General features: G+C 37.9%; 1 protein-coding gene across 1 annotated transcript; it reads right to left on the bottom strand.

Annotated features, from left to right (window-relative positions):
- Positions 1 to 1,200: 1,200 nt before the first annotated feature.
- On the bottom strand, positions 1,201 to 15,288 carry LOC104604782 (Nuclear transport factor 2 (NTF2) family protein). Its single transcript, XM_010269302.3, has 4 exons — positions 15,042 to 15,288; positions 14,091 to 14,818; positions 5,100 to 5,296; positions 1,201 to 1,842 (listed from the first exon to the last, which is right to left on the bottom strand). The coding sequence occupies exons 2-4, from the start codon at positions 14,568 to 14,570 to the stop codon at positions 1,578 to 1,580; spliced, it is 942 nt and encodes a 313-aa protein (XP_010267604.1). The 5' UTR covers positions 14,571 to 14,818; positions 15,042 to 15,288; the 3' UTR covers positions 1,201 to 1,577.
- Between the last annotated feature and the right edge of the window lie 4,005 nt (positions 15,289 to 19,293).

The following is a 19,293-nucleotide window of genomic DNA, read 5'->3' as shown; positions in this document are numbered from 1 at the left end:
ACAAATTTCCTCACAGTTGAGGAATGCCATTTCTCTATTCTAGGCTGAATTGGATTCCCCCATATGGGGTAATGGCCATTCTAGCCTAAACCATATAGACATCAAAATAGGTGATTCCAATTCTGATTCCAAGGGATTTTTTATTGTGATTCCAGTTACGATCCTGACTATGAACAAAACAAACCTTTGGTTTCTAGATCTACCAAACAATATTTGGTTTCAATAGAACAAAGAAGAGATAATAATGGTGTTGGGTTCTTTGTCTACAACATGTCTTCCTTCTTTGAACAAAGAAGAAAATTGAAGGATCAAATAAATTGCCTATGTTTTACTGGGTATAACTTATAAGAATGATGTTTTCATTTTTATTTTCTTTTATTAAAATTTTTGTAAGGTGAAAACCATGGTTTCTAACTTCCCTGGAAGCTCAAACAAATCGGTTGCAAACTATAGAGTAGGATTTTCTTTTAAAATCCATGACATTAAGGGGGCATTCTTTTTTGGATTTTGAGAGAGGAAAAGGTTGGTCAATGGGATTTTGGTTCCCATTGACCAAGAATCCCATGTTCTTTTTTCAACTTTATGTGGGGACCAGGGAAAGCTTATTTTCTTAGGTATCACTTACCCAAGAAAGTGATACCCATCTCCTAAATGGGTAAATAACTTTCCCACATAAGAGAAAAATTGCCAACACTTGAATGGGACAAAAATACCCCTTTTAATAATGAATTTCTATAGCTAAAATGATCATTGCCTTATTTACCTGAGAAATAAAAGAATATGAATAAATGCACTTGACCGGATAAATGTTTCTCAAGAAAAACTTACCCAGATAATTACATTTACCTGGATAAATAACTTATCAAAAAGTGAACAGGGCCTAAGGTGTTTTAATAAATGAACAAGAGTGACCCATGTGAAAAACTTTGATGCGCCCAAATCACCTCCCAGCAAATACCTGGTGCAAGTTGTTAGAAGGGCTAAAATAGTTTGTACATAGACATTTTCTTCCTAGGCTGGGCCTTTTTAGGTGAAACCATCCAATAATGGACCCAGATCTGAAAGCCTGCTAAATGGTAAGTTACAAAAAAAGGCCATAGGAGACCGTTTTCAGGGTTCACCACCATCACCAGGTTATCAAGGATGAACAAAATCCAGTACCACCCAAAGGAAATGTCCTATATTGACCAGCCATACACGTACCAATCTGGAGAGTGGAGATTATAATTATATATAGGATGCATGTAAAATACAGATAAATGTGTAACTCCTATTTTACATCCATTGTGGGGCAAGACGCTCATTCCCGCTAAGATGGAACGTACGTTCACATCCATCTCAATCAAGATGGACTCCATCCCTATAAATTTTACCAAGAAAAAGAAAACAGAAAAATATGTATACGACTTGACCATTAAAAAGGAAGAGGGGCAAGAAAGCGAAACCCAACGATAGGTTGGAGAAGATAAAGAGAAGAAACTCGAATTAAAACGAAAACAGAGGACATCTGAACGGCTCATCGCCCCAATAACAATGAAAACTATATTTTCTTTCTTTTGGTTCATCTCCTTTTTCTTTTACCCAAACATGTTTTGGTGCTCCACCTCTCCATCGAGTATCACGGAGCTATGATGATGAACCATGTACCACCGCCCATTGTGGAACTCGTACACATTGGTCACATGGAAAGGCCCTCTATCTATGCCAATATAGGTTTTCATGGTAACCCAAGCCATATCAGTCAATACCCGAGCTCGGACATCCCGAATCTGGAAGGAAACCTCTTGGCCCCACGGCCCCCACCTGAATGCCAGCTGCCAGCTCTCTATAACAGCATTATACCTGTAGACAACAATTATATTGATCAACAAACTAGTCAAAGGAAATGCTACTCTTTTCTTTTATTTATTTATTTATTCTTTTTTGAGGGGGGTGGAAAGAAGTACTCTGATTTGAATTCCGTACTTGAGGGCTTTAGGGGAGGGGCACACCAACCCTCCTACCCCACTCCTTATAGCTCAGGCAGTTTTGTCCCTCACTCATGAACCAGCCAAGATCTCCATGTTGTTGGTTTATTCCAATATTGGCATCAATTAGGGTTTTCTATTTTTAAAAACCTTTCTAGATACACTTGATTAGGGCTAGAATTTATAAAGAACCTTCAAAGTAGTTTTACGTGATAACATGTGAGAGCGAAGTCAACTAGGTTCTGGCAGTTTTGGCCATTCATGAACCAGCCTGGGTTTCTTTGTGTCGGTTGGTTAAGCCTAACTATGGCATCAATTAATTCAAGTCACTACGATTCAACCAGAGGATGTATAGTTCATAGACTCCACAACAAAGATTTGAATGATTAGGTGGCATTTTCAACATTCATCTCATAGAGATATTTGAGGTTCAAATCTTCATCAAATTTTCATGACTTGTTTTCTTCGAAAGAGTAGATTCAGAATTAAGGAATAACAAATATGAAAATAAGGGCCTCCTTTCATAAAATTTGTGAAAAATGTCAAATATCTTCATAGGCAGGGACAGATTATAATAAAGACAAGAATAACTTTTCTAAAAAGGGACTCTAAACTTTTTTTTAACATGAAATGGATTAATGGATTCTGGGCAATTTCCTTCTATCTGCAAAAGAACTAGGCAGCATTACTCTCTCTCTCACACACACACACACACAACTGGGCAGGCATGTCCATTCCCCCCCGCCCCCCCAGATAAATTTTCTGGTATATCAAATTAGGATTAGATTAGATCTAACTAACTGGTGTTGTTCTATTTTAAAAGAATTAGGAAGACTTGTCCAGGTTTTCTAAAATGCAGTTCAAATTTGGGCCTTGCAGCGCTCATAATTTAACAATGGATATTGCACTAAACAGAACAGAATGGTAAAACAGTACACATGTAGTCAACCCCGTATAGCTGGGATAACGCTCAGTTTCAGTGAACATAATAGAGCTCAACTCAACTAATCATATATTTACAGTTGTTACTGGGTTGGGTTCAAAATAATCAAACCATATTACACAGAATCTGGGTATTCATTTTGAGTCCCTGCTATAATAAGGGTAGGGACTGGTTCTACCCGTTCCACCCCAATTAAGACCCAAACCAAATATGTAAATACATGTATGTATAATAAGATGACTGTTGTTTCTGGGGGATATATATAAGATATTTTGAGAAGAGAGAAAAAGAGAATTAGCAGATAAAGGGCTGTCACAGTCGTACTTGAGCTTTATTGGGTCAGACTCAATAAGCCCAATTAATAGTAGGGGATAGCTCTGGGTCTTATTACTTACAAAACCCATAGGGTCCAAGTTGGAACTGGGTCTGGGTGTTTTCTTAATGATCCAGGGCCTGGTTTAGCCTGAACCACTAACAGCTTTAATCACATCCTACCAGCTGCGCCCTCAATCTGTAACACGAGTAAACCATAAAATGCAAAAAACTAAACAATGCAGGGAGAAGCTATGTTCAGCATTTAAGATGTTATCTTTCCAACCTTCATCAGTTCAAAAAGATAGAAACTACTAATATCATAATATATTATATAATTAAATATATAATTAGCATGGAAAATAAGAAATGGGAAAAAGTGTACACTTTGGAAGGACAACTGGGCTACAACAAGCCCCTTGGAAGCATACAAGCCAAATAGTAACAACCCACTAAGTCAGGAGGATTGCGAAGTGGAAGAGTTAATCATAAACAAGAGGTGGGACATGCCCAAAATAAACTCTCTCCTCCCTGAGGAAATAGGGAAAAGAATCCAAGCAATTATGATACACTCAGAGGAGAAGGAAGATCAAAGACTATGGGGAGGTAGTACAAATGGACAGTTCTCGGTAAAATCAGCTTATGCAAGCTTAAATAATGAAGATCAGGAGGATGAAAGAATAACATAATTAAGCAGGAAAATAAACAAAATGCAGTGCCCCCCGAAGCTAAAGATTTTCATGTGGATCCTTTTAAGAAGAAAACTACCCACAAAAGAAAGACTCAACAGAAGAGGATTACCATGTGATGCAGATTGCTCCATATGCAGTCAGACTGAAAACAAAAATCACATCTTGGATTGCCAGCTGGCAAAACAAGTATGGCCCCTACTGGAAGATCAAATCCCAACCCCAGGAATAATGGGCACGAATGATGTCTTATAATGGTGAATAGAAATAGGAAGGAAAAAAATTAACAAAAAAATCACTCTATGCTGGGAGAAAATTGCCTTTGTTCTATGGTCCATCTGGAAAAACAGAAATGAGAGCATCTTTAATAATAAAAGCTACAACCTGAGCCAGATGATAACCAAGGCCCTCCAAAACCTAAGAGAATTTACAGAAGTCCAGGAGAGGCAGGAATAAGCCAAGTAAAACATAGGAAAATGGTATGGGTTAAATGGTCCACCCCCCAGAAATGCCTCAAGAAACAAGGATCAGTTATGTGCCTAGTTGCAAGGGACTGGATGGGAAGAATAATAAAGATAAGTGCAGGGATCATTGGAATAACATCAATCACAGTAGCAGAAATGATGGCATGCCTAGAAGCCCACAAAGTAGCAGCACCCTAGAAGGCAGGTCATTATAGGAGACTCAAAAACAACAATAGAAGGTCTCAACGGAACTGCTGAAACCATGTGGAGAAGTCAAATTATCTTGGAAGAATGCAGAAAGATTCTCGTAAAGTACATGCACGTCCATAGGGAATGAAACCAGGTGGCGGACTGGCTAGCAGATCAGGTTATCAAGCAAGTTTCACTACGAGCAGTCTGGACCACCCAGAGCTATCTTATATTGTATTTGCTGATGCTTTAGCCATTAGTTTCCCTAAGCTTTCTTAGCTTCTCTTTGTTTTTCTTTGTTTTGCCTTTCCCATATTATCAATATATATATACATTAATTAAGGTGGATTGAGTTTTTTTGCACAGCTTCTTGCTGCGCAGGTGTGGGGATGTACATTTTCTATTCATTACAATATATTAGTATATTACCTTTTTCCCAAAAAAAAAATTATTATATTAATGATATATATATAGATAACCAAAAGGTTAAACAAGCCTTTCACAGTGCTAGTAGCCATAGATCTCAGTAACATACCCTGTAAAGAGCTCTCCAGAGCCATGAATGCACTTAACATAGTCTGCATGAAGCCAAAGTCGACTCATTGCTTGAAGTGACTTCTCTCTAATGATATTATAGAACTCTGCATTGACATTCACAACAGCTCTAGTAGCTGCATAATATGCCTTCCATCCATTAATTGGTGTCACACTGTCTTGCTCCATTGTGAAGTCCTAAAAAGATTGGTAAAGAAAAGTAAATGATCAAATTTTAAATACCCACATTTATTTAACAAATCTATACTGGCTTCCACCTAAATTAATATGCCAATAAAAAAAGACATTGCAAATTCCTCCAAATTATTGTGTGATTGTCAACTCCCAAAAGAAATGAATAATTAAGAAGAAACATCTACAGCATCCTAATTCTAAATAGAAAGTAGGAACAATGAAGTTGCAATATGACTTGTAATTTTTTTTTTGTCTGCTTCAGTTTCATTTAGACAAATCATCAGCAATAATTACATATTTTGCTGTTTCAAAATTTTTAGATCAAGGAAAATTACTAGAAATATTTGAAAATCAGAAAAAAAATGAAAGTCAATGACTTTTTCAGTTGCTCCATGAAGTTATACATTGACAAAGATAACTTCCCACATTTAAGCTAGCAAGCACCACTTTACTTTCATGGAACTCGACAGAATCCTCAGGCCCTCAAATCATATCCAGAGTTTTGCGTGCTTATAAACAAAATTAATAAGCATTTTCTGTGTTCATAAAACAGAAACACCATAAACAATTCAAATCTCAAGTACAACATTCAACTATGCTCAGCACTTGGGCCACCAACATGACCACATGACCACATGACCACATGACCACCTTTGGCATGTATGTAAGAAACCAAAAGCATTGTTATAAATTTTAAGCAATAACACTTGAAGAAGCTATGCGGACATGAACTTTTTCTACCTTATGCAGTACAAGAAAAAACTGAAACATGCTCCTAACATCATGATCATGCAAATTAGATTGTTTCCAGTTTACCTTGTCTGCAATTTGTTAAGGAGTTTTTCAGAAATACCTGGCAACAGAAGAAAAAAATCCACTTTTAGCCCACCAACATCTCTAAATGGTGTTCCTATCTTCTTAAGCCTAATTTTAATTGGTAATCCCAGTTGGAAACCCTCAAGTCTCAAGGTAGAAAATAGACAAATGTTTCACCAAGAACACATACCCAATCAACAGGGTTTACATGTTGCTTTGTGGAATATGATCCCACATGTGATTTCTTGGTGTATTTGGAAAGAGAGAAACAGCCAAACACTTGAAAATCGGTCCCTTCAAATCGAGAAGATATGTGCAATGATGGAAAGAGTTTTAGTGAAATAGGCCTCCATTAATGGCCTATTCTGGGGTTTCAAATTTAGACATTTTCTTGATTATTGGGGAAATATTCTATGGGATGATAACTTTGCATTGTAATGTTTCTTTGGATCACTAAGTAAAGCATCCTTTGTACAGCTCTTTCTCTCTTTGTTTTATTAATGAAATATTTTTCATCTTTCCAAAAAAAACAGGATTTACATGTTGAGTATTACCATCAACCATGTAATATAAGCACGTATATGTTATCAGTACCAATAATTATCATTATGATCACAAGCAATACTACAGCAGCACATGCTCGTCCCTAATATAAAGATTGTGGACCTGTTATTTCCTTTCCTTTCTTTTTATATATTTTTCCAATCAGTATTGTTGTTTCACTGAAGGGGACACCCATCAAAATGTACAAAGAGATGCAGCTCTGGATATATTTATACAGAACCCAATAATTTTATGCTTTCCTTCTTCAAAGTAACAAGCAGCAATATTGTTATTTGTTAAGAATCCTTATACAATAAAAAGGTAATTTCAAGAATCCTTTTTGTTTTTTATTGCTAAAATTGTTAAGAAGACTTGTAGAATATAAAGGTAGCATAGCTTGCTGGAAAGACTGGAAAGTGGAAAGAAATACTTTAAGGGAATAGTGAAATTGGTTAAGATAATATATTCTGACATTAATAGAGTGAAAACACACCAAGAACCAGCAAAGTGTACCAATACAACTTTAAAGTATCTTCTGAACAAGGGATAATATATTCTGACATTAGGAGATATATCCATCTATGCTGGGGCATCTCACCTGCACTGATTATCTTTCAAGGATGTTCCCAGCAAAAAGCTTTGAGTTTAGGAAGGGATGGACCAACCCAAAAAGCCCTGTCTAGAAAAGAAGGGTATCCAAGGGAGATTCATTGAGGGCTTTAAAGAACAAAGAATAGGAAAACAAACCCAAGGGATGACAAATCAAAATTCTTTTATCCATACCCATAAGAGTTAAGAAAACATGTTCTAGGGTTTCAAGAATATGGATCGTATCCTCACATTCAAAACCTCTCAATCTTTCTAAGGCCCAAATCCCAAGAATTACCTGAAATAGAAAGAGTATTTTTTTATGAATAACATATCATAAAGAGTGATGATGAAGTCCACAATGGGTTTTTCCCCTTTGGGGAAGACATGAAATAAAAGTCAAATATGAAAAAAAGAATATCAACCACCCAAATATCCTCCCAAAATCTAACCTTTTGACCAGAACACAATGCCATACCTGATGTATCTCAAGAAAAAATAAATAAATCAACTAAACAACTTTCCAAGGGTACTCATGTGTTACTTTTCTAGTAGGTTTAGAGTCCCAGATGTTATGCAGTCCATATTTGCTTCTGTTGACTAAATACGAAGTGAATTGTCTTCAGATAAGAACCTCCACAGCAATTTATATAAGAGGGCCAAGCTTTTGCTTTTAACTCTACCAAACTCTGAGCTTCCATCAACCTTCCAGTTTAAAAGATAATCCTTTTTGCTGTCTCCTGGCTCCCAAAGATCCTTAATAATTCCACACTCCCAATTCTTTTAATAACCTACTTAGGGGCTATAAACACTGAGACTAAACCATATACTTTGTCAACCCTACAAAATCTTTGCATATCTTCCTAACTTAGATCTTCTATTGAAATTTCTTGGAACTTTGGGGATAGGAAACCAGATCATTCCATTGATTTGCCTCATTGATGGGGTTTTCCCCAGTCCTAATAGGCAACATGGAAGATTGGGCAGCAAGGGAAACTGAGAAGATCACGGACTGATGGAGTATTTAGAAATTTGGGCAACATAATGGGACTCTATCCAGGATGTATAGGGTATGGAGTCTGAGCAGAACTGTTGGCAGTACTTCAGGCCTTGAGTTTGGGAAAACTGAAGTACAAAAACATAATAGTGGAAGGGAACTCCGGAGCTATAATAGAGCAGCGTAATAACAGTGATTTGGGCGCATGCAGTATAGATTCATACTGAAAGAGGTAAGAAGCCTTGTAAAGGAGTTAAGAGCAGCAGAGATCCAAGTGAGTGAAGCAATCAGCAAATAGTATAGAAAATCCAATGGCTAGACAAGGAGTTGAAAGAAACCAGCCATATTGGCAAAAATATAAATGAAGGAGATGGGATGTCACACTTGCAAGTGTTAATGTAAAGAGGAAGCTTGCCGATATGGTATAACATAGTTGTCAAGGTGAAACCTAGGTGACAAGGAACCCATGGAAGGCTTACCCAAGCACCTAGTTGGTTTTATACAAGGCACACCATATAATATTTTTTTTGTTGTGTGATCATAATACATTACACAATATTACCCTAAATAATTCTTTTTGTGAGTTTATTGTATTTTCATATTTCATATACTAGGTTTTTTATAATTTCTATTATGTTCTTATTTGTTAGGATTTGATCAACAGACAGGTCGGTGGTCACTGTGTTGAACCCTTGAAAACTTCAAAACCTGAACCAATAAGCAATGATGACCTTGAATATTTTAACCAATCAATACAAAAGAGGCAACCACCCCTTTGTTCTTTCTAAGAACAATAACAGAGGTTCAGCCCCCATAATTTCTAAGAATGATGCCTTCTTTTTCTTCTCATGTATAGGCTGATTTCCTTTTTTTGAAAAACAAAAATAAAATTTATTCAAGAAATAGAACAAGGTACAAGAGGTGATTAGCAATCACCGACCCTGAGGAAACAGAGCAAACCAAACAAAAACTATTACAAGTCAAAACCCAACCAATCTTCCTAAGAAGACAGAGAGAGAGAGAGAGAGAGAGAGAGAGAGGAACACCAACCAAATCCTTACTTTACTTCAGATCCCAAAAAACAATCAAGACTTGTTGATTGCTGGTTGCTATGAAACTTTTGGAATTACCCTAGGATTTAGGTTTTTTTTTTAAATCCATTACCCTGGCAGGCACCTAGGTGAAGCATTCCCCTATCACCTTGCTTCTCCATGGTCCCTTGACAACCTTGGGGTGCTTGGCATAATCACTTTGTGTATTCACCATTTTTTCCCTAAACGAATAAATTGAAATGTTATTATGAGAAAAAAATAAAGATGGAAGATTGGGTTAGACAAGGGTGCGATGACAGAACTTGATATAGCATAGAAGCCCAGTTGGAATAAACCGCCAAAGCAAGAGACTGGTTCCAAGTTTTCACCACTATGACATAATCAGAAATTAAAACTTGTTTGCTTCAAGAAAGGATCTGACTCCTATGGTTTGGATTACTTCTTCCCTCAAGGCTCTCTTAAATATACCAATGACAACAGTATTTGAAACACCTGAACATCAGGGATAAGAGAACTAGAAGTGCAATTAAAAACCATAATGGAGAAGCTATCCTAGTTTATTTTAACAAGAGATGAGAACTTAGTAAGGGCAGAATTGCTAACCTTCCTTTGAGGATAGTGACTATGATCCACTTTGAATCCCACAAGATTTAAATTGCAAGGGGACTCACAGGTGATGATATGGTGGTTGAGAAGAACGAAGATCCATAGAGGCTAGATTTCTAATCAATAACCTAACCATCTCGATTAGATGGATTAGAGGCAGTGTTCTAAAAACTCCATAGAAGCAATGTTTTAATCCCAAAACCTTCATGAGGTTATTTTTTGTTATTTTTATTTTTTAAACCATTTTATACCTTGTTCTTGTAGATGTCCATATTCCAACGAGAGAACTAGATTGAAAAATCTTCAACCACCATCTCATAGTTACAACAACTATACACAACAGTGCCATAATCAAATTGGGTATCACCCTACAAGTCCCTCAAAGTCACCCAAAAAATCACTTTGCCTTAAAGACCCGATTCACTACACCCAGAAAACAAGGAAATAACTATGCCCTGGATTAACCAATATTCCTAGGATATCTCTTTTCCATTCCATGAACTTTTTTCAAGCAAATTCTTCCCCTCACAAAATGAGAAGCCCTGATGATTTGCTTACTTGGACATCTGTTTCAACAATTTTTTTCTAGATCAACTCTCTCCTCTGTCTTTCATACTTGATCTAAAACCACCTCATCCCCATCCTCTTGATCTTTACCATCCTTCTCTTCATTTTCATTCTCAACCTTCTCCAAGACTTCATTTTTTACAATCTGGCACTGAAACCACTAGAGGTAAACCAAGAGAATCAGCACCTCCCGTTCCCAAACTATCTTGATCCTTCTCATTTGAAGACTCCACCATCTTCCCCTTAACATGATCCACATTTACTCTTAAATTTAATCTCTTTCACCAGTTTCTCCTTGTTAGCTTCAAACCTCCTTCTGCCCAAGTCCATATGCCCAATTTCCTTACAAGTTATAACAACTTCAACAAAACTTCCTAAGTCAGAAGAAACCTCACCCTCATTGACATTCTTAATATTTCTGGACTCCTCCCCCTCCTTTAAAACCTCATCCTCTAAAATGTTGCATTTTCTTTGTAAAGATGTTCTATTTTCTTCTAAATAAGCATTAACATCACCTGCCTCTCGTTCAGAAACACAAGCAACCACTATGTTCAAATCCCCTTCCTCTTCAACCGGTCTTATTTGGTGCTCTTCGCTCATATTTACATTCCGATTAAGTGTTGATGAAGCAGAGAATCCAAAACCAATTCCAACAAGTTCTTATCTGAGAGCTTGCACTTGTTAACTGAAGAAATTACTCCAGCCAATAACTAGATTGGAGCCTTACCATCAACCAAGGGCCTCAGTATCCCTTCTTGAGAGAACCTAGCAACCACCCATTCCCAAGTTTCTTTCTTCCTTGCTGCCATTCTCGCTCCATTTCTCAAAAGATGATTTTTGAAAATCATTCCCTTTCTTCCTCTTGAAACTTTCACCTGAAACCAACAATTAAGAAATCTCTGCCTCTGAACTGAACTGATCTTCTGAAAACTGAGTCTTCTTATGAACCAAGTTGGAGATGGTGAATCTATCATAGTACGTTATTTATTATATAATGTAATAAGCTTTAAAATTCTTTTAAAACAAACACTACAAAAATGTCCAACTAAGTGTAGTAAGAGTCCCAAGAAGATCAGAACACTTTGAGAAAAGCCCAACAAAGTTTTACTGAGAATTCCAGTTCAATTAGGACTCCTATACTTACCCTGAATTCATTTGAAGGTGAAATAATACTATACTTACCCTGAATTCATTTAAGGGCGAAATAATGAAATCCTAATGCAACTAAGATTCCACACCAAAATTCCCAGTTCAGTTATGATTATTTCCATACTCACAACAGTTTTATCCAAGAGCTAGCATAGAAATCCTTCCCCAACTAGAATTCCTCTACCAAAGTCCTAGTCCAAGTGTTCCCAAAATGTGTCCTAATTCAATCAAAACTATTTGGTAGCAACACTCTCGTCTTGTGTAAAGGTGAGGGTTCCTCATAAGCACTCCCAAAACTTACAATCATCTAAAACCATCCATCATTAGGAAATATTGAAATTTATTATTCAATGAATCTTCTCAACCAGATCACATCAATATGTATCATACATACACCCACATATAGGTTTGAAGTCCCACTCCTGGGATTTGTTTCCCATTCATTATGTTCGTCATGATTGCAGTACTCATGCCTTTAATTGAAGATAAAGAGACCAGAATATTTTTCTTTTGATCAGTAACAAAAAACTTTATTAATGATGTGAAGATTTGCAAAACCTTAGATACAATAGGGGGAGGTAAAATGTCTTAACTCCCCATCAACAGAATACAATGGAAAAAAAGTTAAAAATTAGCCCAAAAGATCGACTCTCTATTCACCCCTTGCTTAGCCAACCCATCTGCAAATTAGTTAACAGTCCTCTTCACCTAGCTGTATTTTATCTCAACTAATCACCACCTTCGAGTCACCTTCCAGGACCAAACGTCTGATATTTAGTTCCTTTACTCTTTGGATTCCTTCCAGAGCTGCAAGGATCTCAGCCCTAAGAGAGTCTCCTTCTCCAATAGCCAAAGAAACTAGAATATTTTATATTGATATCAATGTTTTTAAAGCGCAAGGTGCAAAAAAGGCACAGGGGTCAATTTGCGCCTGAGGTGCAAGGCGCAAGGCAAGGCGCGCGCCTTTATGATGCAAGGCCCAAAAATTTAAAAAAATGCTAAAAAATCAAAAATAATTCAAAAAAAAATATAAAACATAATATTAATAAAAAATATAAAGTAAAATTTAAAAAAATGTTTTAAAAAACCTATTATCTAAAATTAAAATACATAAACGTAAGATGTAAAGCATATTCAAATGAGAATTTAAAAATAAAATCAAACATATAAAACATTTTCAAGCATGTAAAACCTCTAATTTCTTTTTTCACTCAATTGCAGTACTTCACATAGCTAATGTAATGTAAAACATATTACATTTCTGATTCTACGAGCCGGCTTTGTGACACGCCCCTCGAGGCAAGCCCAAACAAGTCCACGTTAGGTCTTAAATTCTTAGTTTTCACACAAAAAATAATGATTTTATAGTTTTATTTGCTTTTTAAGAAGATATTTTATTAGGATGAATGAATGAACAACATTACCAAATTAGGGCTGCGCCTAGGACCTAGGCGAGGAAATTTGGCGCCTCAGTCCTGGCTCAGCCGTTATGTTCAAAAAAAGCAAAAAAGCGCCAAATTTTCTAAAGGTGCACGCCTGGGCTGAGGCGCAAGGCGCATCAGGCGCACGCCTAGGCGCACTGGGCGTGCACCTTTTGAAAGGGCTGCGCCTAGGACCTAGGCAAGGCGCATACCCTGAAACGCGCCTCGCCTGTGCGCCTAGGCGCACCTGAGGCGCACCTTTTAAATCACTGATTGATATCTTTGAGATAAATGTCTGATTACCAAATAAATTAATTCTCTTATCCATGTTCGAACAAATTAATGGCATTAGGCTTTTCTGGGTGGAGGAGAGAGATAGGATTCCCAAAAAATACAGATTTTCTTTTATTATGAAACTGAGTAACAGAAAGTAGGAATATTTCCTGAGCCAAAACCTCTAAAAAAGGGTAAGCAGCATAGTAACTAGGGTGTTCAGGCAACTATTGACATAGAAAAGCCAATTGTTACTTGGTTTGATTGAAGAGTATTCTGCAAACCAAGATCTCCAGAATGCCAATGTAAATACCAATATATTTTTATAACTGGATAAACAATTTGATGGAATTAATAGAATTGGTCTAAACCTTTCAGATATGCCAGGCTACAAAGATAATGGGAATTAAAAAACTAAAGAAAACGATTAGCATGTCAGTTGAACAAATCACGAACTCAAGGTACCAAAGTCTAAGACGAACCCACCATGAAATTGGTCCATCAGTTTAGTCACTGCTCTTAAAGAGTGTCGAATCCCAAACAGAAAGAGCAAGGATATTTTTTGGAGATTTTGTAAGGGGAAAGCACCATTGAAGTAGGAAACAAGTTGCTTAAAACCTTATCTTAAAAACCTGTAAATGCTTTTTTAAGTGTTAAAAATTACAATTCTCGTAATAACTGAAACCACATCAACAATTATATAACGATCCAACCAGGGGAAGCAAGTTTATTCTAATGTTAAAGAAAAAACAAAAGTTGACTAAGAAAGCAAGTATTGGTCGCACCTTGTGATAGAGCGCCTTCCATGCACTATCATCATTTGCAGCCTTCCGCATCAATGAATTTGTCATTGAAAGCCGGCACAAGCTCGGATAATCCAAGTAGCTCAAAGCGTGCGTGGTAATCTCGGGAACCAACTGCTCCATCATTGAAGCCCCCGTCTGCCGCTCGGCCACCACAGGCGCTCTCTCGTGCATCTCCCCTGCACTGCCGTTGGCGTAAGGAGCAGACGCGGGAGATGAATTGGGAACCCCGCCGCCACCACCACAGGAACAAGTGCAGCCACAGGCCTTCTTCTTCGACGAACTCCGGGCGCCGCCGCCGCCGCCACCTTCGGATTTTTTCGAACTTACCTTCCGGAGAATACTCGACGTCGATGGCCGAACAGCCCACAAAGCGAACAAGCAACAGAATGCAGTGAATCCCGCTACTAAATAGAACGACACAGAAGAGAAATCGCCTTCAGACAGAAAGGTTCTCTCCATTTATAAGACATCAAAACCTCGCAGAACATGAAACCCTAGAAAAGGCGAACAAGAATGAATAAGAAAAAGTCTTCAGAGTGGTTCATCAGAAAAGTAGGGTTTCCTTTTCTTTCGTTCTCCTCCCTCGCTCTCCCGCGACCCCGCGGCCTCTTCCCCTTGTTCGTCTAGTTGGGGAGATGGGACTTGTGCGTTTTGAGTCGAATGGAATTTCGAGCGCGTAAACTGCTCTTTTCTGATTAACGAGTTCGCTGCAAATTAATAGAAAGAAGGAGGATAAAAACTGTAACTGACTTTGTGCATTGCTTACCAAAAATAAAAATAAAAAAATTGTGCATTGAAATCAAGGTTCCGGTCAAATTGAAATATATCCGCATTATAAGGGTAATTCGGTCATATGGCTTTCTAAGAATAGTTCAAATACTGTGGATGCTACCATATTACCCATAGCTTTCATACTCATATTTTTCATACCTTGGCTTTCCTTTCTGTCTGATTTCCACCGGTTACCACACAATATCATCAGGGAACTGTTGCGCCCTCCGCCGTGGAGCCACCACCCAATCGGCCGGCGGCCGCCCCGCCCTCCGTTCGTTATGGAGTCAATTTACCAAATAGAGATGTGATGGAGTCATGGAGGGACGATCAAATAACCCTGCTCTCTCTCTCACTGAAGTCGTGTTCGCAATTGGCCTGGCTATTTGGCTGCCCGCTGCTGTTATTGGTATTGTAGTTTTTTACTATAACCAGCAACGCAACACCATAACCGTAGTTGTAGACTAGTAGGCAGTAGCAACTGGCAACTAATAGCAAGGGTTCTGGTTGAAATTTGTGAGAGTTCATATCATCTACTGTAAGCCGAGCCAATCCAGATTGACCATATCAGACTATCAGTTCCTTACACGTGGGGTCCATGTATCAGGCTGACGTGATATATCTTGATTGGTCCAGTATATAATCATCCAGTTGCCATGGCCCATGAGTGGTATATGTGACAATGTAGACTATGTAGTGATGCACTGCTAAACGTAAACCAAACAAGTGAGAGAAATAGATCATTCTGATTCTGATTATGAGGAATTACGATACCAACTGAATCAAATTGACCATTATTTACACATGGCTAATCAATTGTAATTTACTTCAATTTTGCTATTACGGCAGAGCTAAAACTTGATAATGATGTGGACCCACAAGCGTCATCTCATCTAATTCAAGGTGGGGCCATGGCAATAATAAAAGGCTTTGATTTTTTTTTTCTACCAATAAAAAATGCTTTGATTTTGTCATACCCTTAATTTTTATTTTATTTGGTGGGAAAAAAGTATGGTTTTTGAACCGTTGTTGACCCAGATGATCGGACCATTCCGCCCGAGAATCATCTAGGCAACTGATTCTATTTTACCTCAAACTTGGTCCCTAGTCAAAAACCATTGAATTAGTCAACGATTTATTGATCAGGGCAGTCAAACTGTTGACTTGTTCAATAGTTTTTAGCCATTTTTTATTTTAATTATTATTTTTATTTTTTATATCAGAATGGGTAGGCCGTCCGTTTAGACCGAACGGTCAAACCATGACTCAAAAATCGATGGCCAGAACGATTACAGTTTAGAGTCATTTTTTAAAACATTAGAAAGAAGCATATATCGGTGGAAATGAGATATTCTCCTCTTAGATGGAAAAACATGTTGATCGTTTGTAAGGCTGTTTTTAGACAGCCTGCCCACCATGCATTGCTAGCTACTAGCATAAATACAGTGGTGCATTGGGAACATCTCCCATAAATGATAATATAATAAATAAAGGTAATTTGTCTAAAACTCACCATGAGTTTTCAACATTTCTCTTAAACTCACCACAACTTTTCAAAATGTCTAAAAGCTCACCATGTTGGTAAGTTTTTATTTTCAAAACTCACCTTCCGTTAGTGCTTCTTAATAGAGGTGTCCATGTCAGCATAAATAACAATTTTCATAACCAAATTACCCTTGAATGGTGAAGTAGAGAAAAAAAATGGCCTTTTCAGTTTTCAATTTTCTTTTTCTTTTTTTGCATTTTTACTGTTTTGTTAAAATTTCCAATGTTTTTTAAAAATTTTCTAATTTCTACAATCTATAAATTTTCCTGTATTTTTGTTATTTATTTACAATTTCTGTGTTTTCTATAATTTTTAGTGTTTTTTCTACAATTTTTATTTTCTGATTTTGTTTTTCAATTTATATAGTTTATATAATTTGAAAGTAATTTTTTTATTTTGTTTGCAATTTCTATAATTTTTTATACTTTTTGCAATTTCTATGTTTTTTATGTATTTTATATTTGAAAATATTTTTTTGAATTTTTTTCCTTTTTTCATGTCTAAATATTAAAATGATAATATATTAACACCCGTTAATTTATTTGTATATATTTTATATTTTTTTATGAAGGTTAAAATGGTAATATATTAACACCTGTTAGTCTATTTAACGTCAAGTGAACATGGTGAGTTTTAGACATTTTGCAAAATTGTGGTGAATTTAAAAGAAATGCTCATGATGAATTTTAAACAATTTCTCATAAATAAAAGATGTTCCTGATGTGTGGCCAGCAAAGCAAAAATGTATTTAAGGAGATCGGAATTTTTTTTTGGGAGCTTTCAGCACATGATGCAGCACCATAAACATGGATAAGAGAATATTTGCAATTAAAATTCTTTGTCAAAAAGATAAATAAGGACGTGAGTTAGGTAATGCCAATGCGCAGATAAACAGCCCAAAATATTAGCTTTTCCCATGAAGACTTCTTTCTCAAGTAACTCAAATACGGGAAAATACATGTACAATTTCACATTGGGTCATGGGAAAATAACATTAAGGCTCCGTTTGTTTGTAATACAAAGTTGAACAGGGGTATTTATGTACCCTGATTCACGTTTGCGAGCGTTTGTTTGATACATAAAAAAGTAATGATTATCAGAGCAAAAATGTATTTTCTGACACTTTTGTACTCTCAAAAGAGAGCATTACTATACCTATTTTTTGGATACAATTTTGTCTTTGACTTTTTGACCAAAGTTAAGACAATAAGATAGTTGGAGCATTTAATGATGGGTCCACACTTTGCACCGATTTCAAACAAACAAGATGAATGTAAAAACGGTTTAAAATGTGAATCATGTTTGCATTCATTAACCAAAAAATGGGTAAATATGTAGTGTACATATTTGTGTTTGCATTGCAACCAAACGCAGCCTAAGAGAAAATGATAGAGTGCATATGAATTCTTAATTATTTTCAACTCTAGTAACAATACTGATAAGGGCGGATTTGGCCCTCCAATGATATTGTGACACATGGCACATCGGAACAAGTAGGTGACACCTGGAACCACTTAGGCAACAACTTGCTTTAGCCAAGTTGATGGTGTCCCACCTGGCGGCCTGGCCCAGGCGCGACCTAGCGGCCTGGGACGGGCACGACCTGGCGGCCTGGCCCAAGCGCAACTTGGCGACTTGGCACGGACGTCGAACTGGAAGCCTAGCCCAGGCGTGACCTGGAGGCCTGGCCCTGGCGCCGAACTGGCGGCCTGGCACAGGCGCCGACCTGGTGACCTGCGAGACGTGCTCGCCGAAAAATTCGACCTAGCAGCCTAACCCAGGCGCGAACTGGAAACTTGGCGACTTGGCACGGACGTCGACCTAGCAGCCTGACCCAGGCGCGAACTGGAAGCCTAGCCCAGGCGTGACCTGGAGGCCTGGCCCTGGCGCCGAACTGGCGGCCTGGCACAGGCGCCGACCTGGTGACCTGCGAGACGTGCTCGCCGAAAAATTCGGCATGCAATGCATGGCGGTTGCCTTAGGGAATCTCAGACCACTTAGACGATTTCTCGGAAATCTTGGATGCGGTGCGTGAAGCCCACGCCAAACTATGCTTATATAAAGGCACCAACCCCAATGGCATAGGGGGGCAAGTAAGCATATTCTAGCTCTCATACTTAATGATTTTTAGCTCGCAGTCTACTATGAGAGTACTGACTTAAGCATCGGAGCGACCTCGCCGAGTTAGCCACCCCGGGTCCTCTGACATTGATTCCTTGCAGGCCTAAAGAACTATCAAGCTCAACAATCAATCCAGCTCGCCACTGGTCAGCTCGACACCTAATAGGCAACTCGGTGCTCTGGTCAGCTTGTCACCTAACCTACCTAGCTCAGCCCAGTCAACTCGTCACCTAACTTGCCTAGCTCGGCCCAGTCAGTTTGGCACCTAACCTACCCAGCTCGGCCCATTTAACTCGACACCTAATCTGCCCCCAGCTCGGCCTGGTCAGCTCGGCATCCGGGTCCTCATCCAGCAAAAGTTCACTTCGGCCTCTGAGTCATCGACCACTTGGAAGTAGACCAAATGATGAGGTACTTAGCACAAAAAATTGATACATCACCAAAAATTGATTCATCAAATACCCAATAGTTTATTACATGAAGTCTATCCCTCTAACATTAAAGTTGTGTTTGGTTTGAAAAAAAAAAGTAGGGAAAGGAAGGGAAAAGCAAGAAAACCTATACAAGTTTTGTAAAGGTTTCCCTACATTTCCTTTCCTTTCCCTACCTTTTCATTCAAACCAAACATAGCTTAAGGTTATGTTTAGTTTGAAGGAAAAAGTTGGGAAAGGAAGAGAAAGATAGGGAAACATATACAAGGTTTGTAAAGGTTTTCCTTCCTTTCCCTACTTTTTCCTTCAAACC

This window comes from Nelumbo nucifera, chromosome 1, assembly GCF_055504915.1.
Source record: "Nelumbo nucifera cultivar China Antique chromosome 1, China Antique-T2T, whole genome shotgun sequence".
Classification (NCBI taxonomy): Eukaryota; Viridiplantae; Streptophyta; class Magnoliopsida; order Proteales; family Nelumbonaceae; genus Nelumbo; species Nelumbo nucifera.
This window is presented reverse-complemented; position numbering and strand designations above follow the sequence as displayed.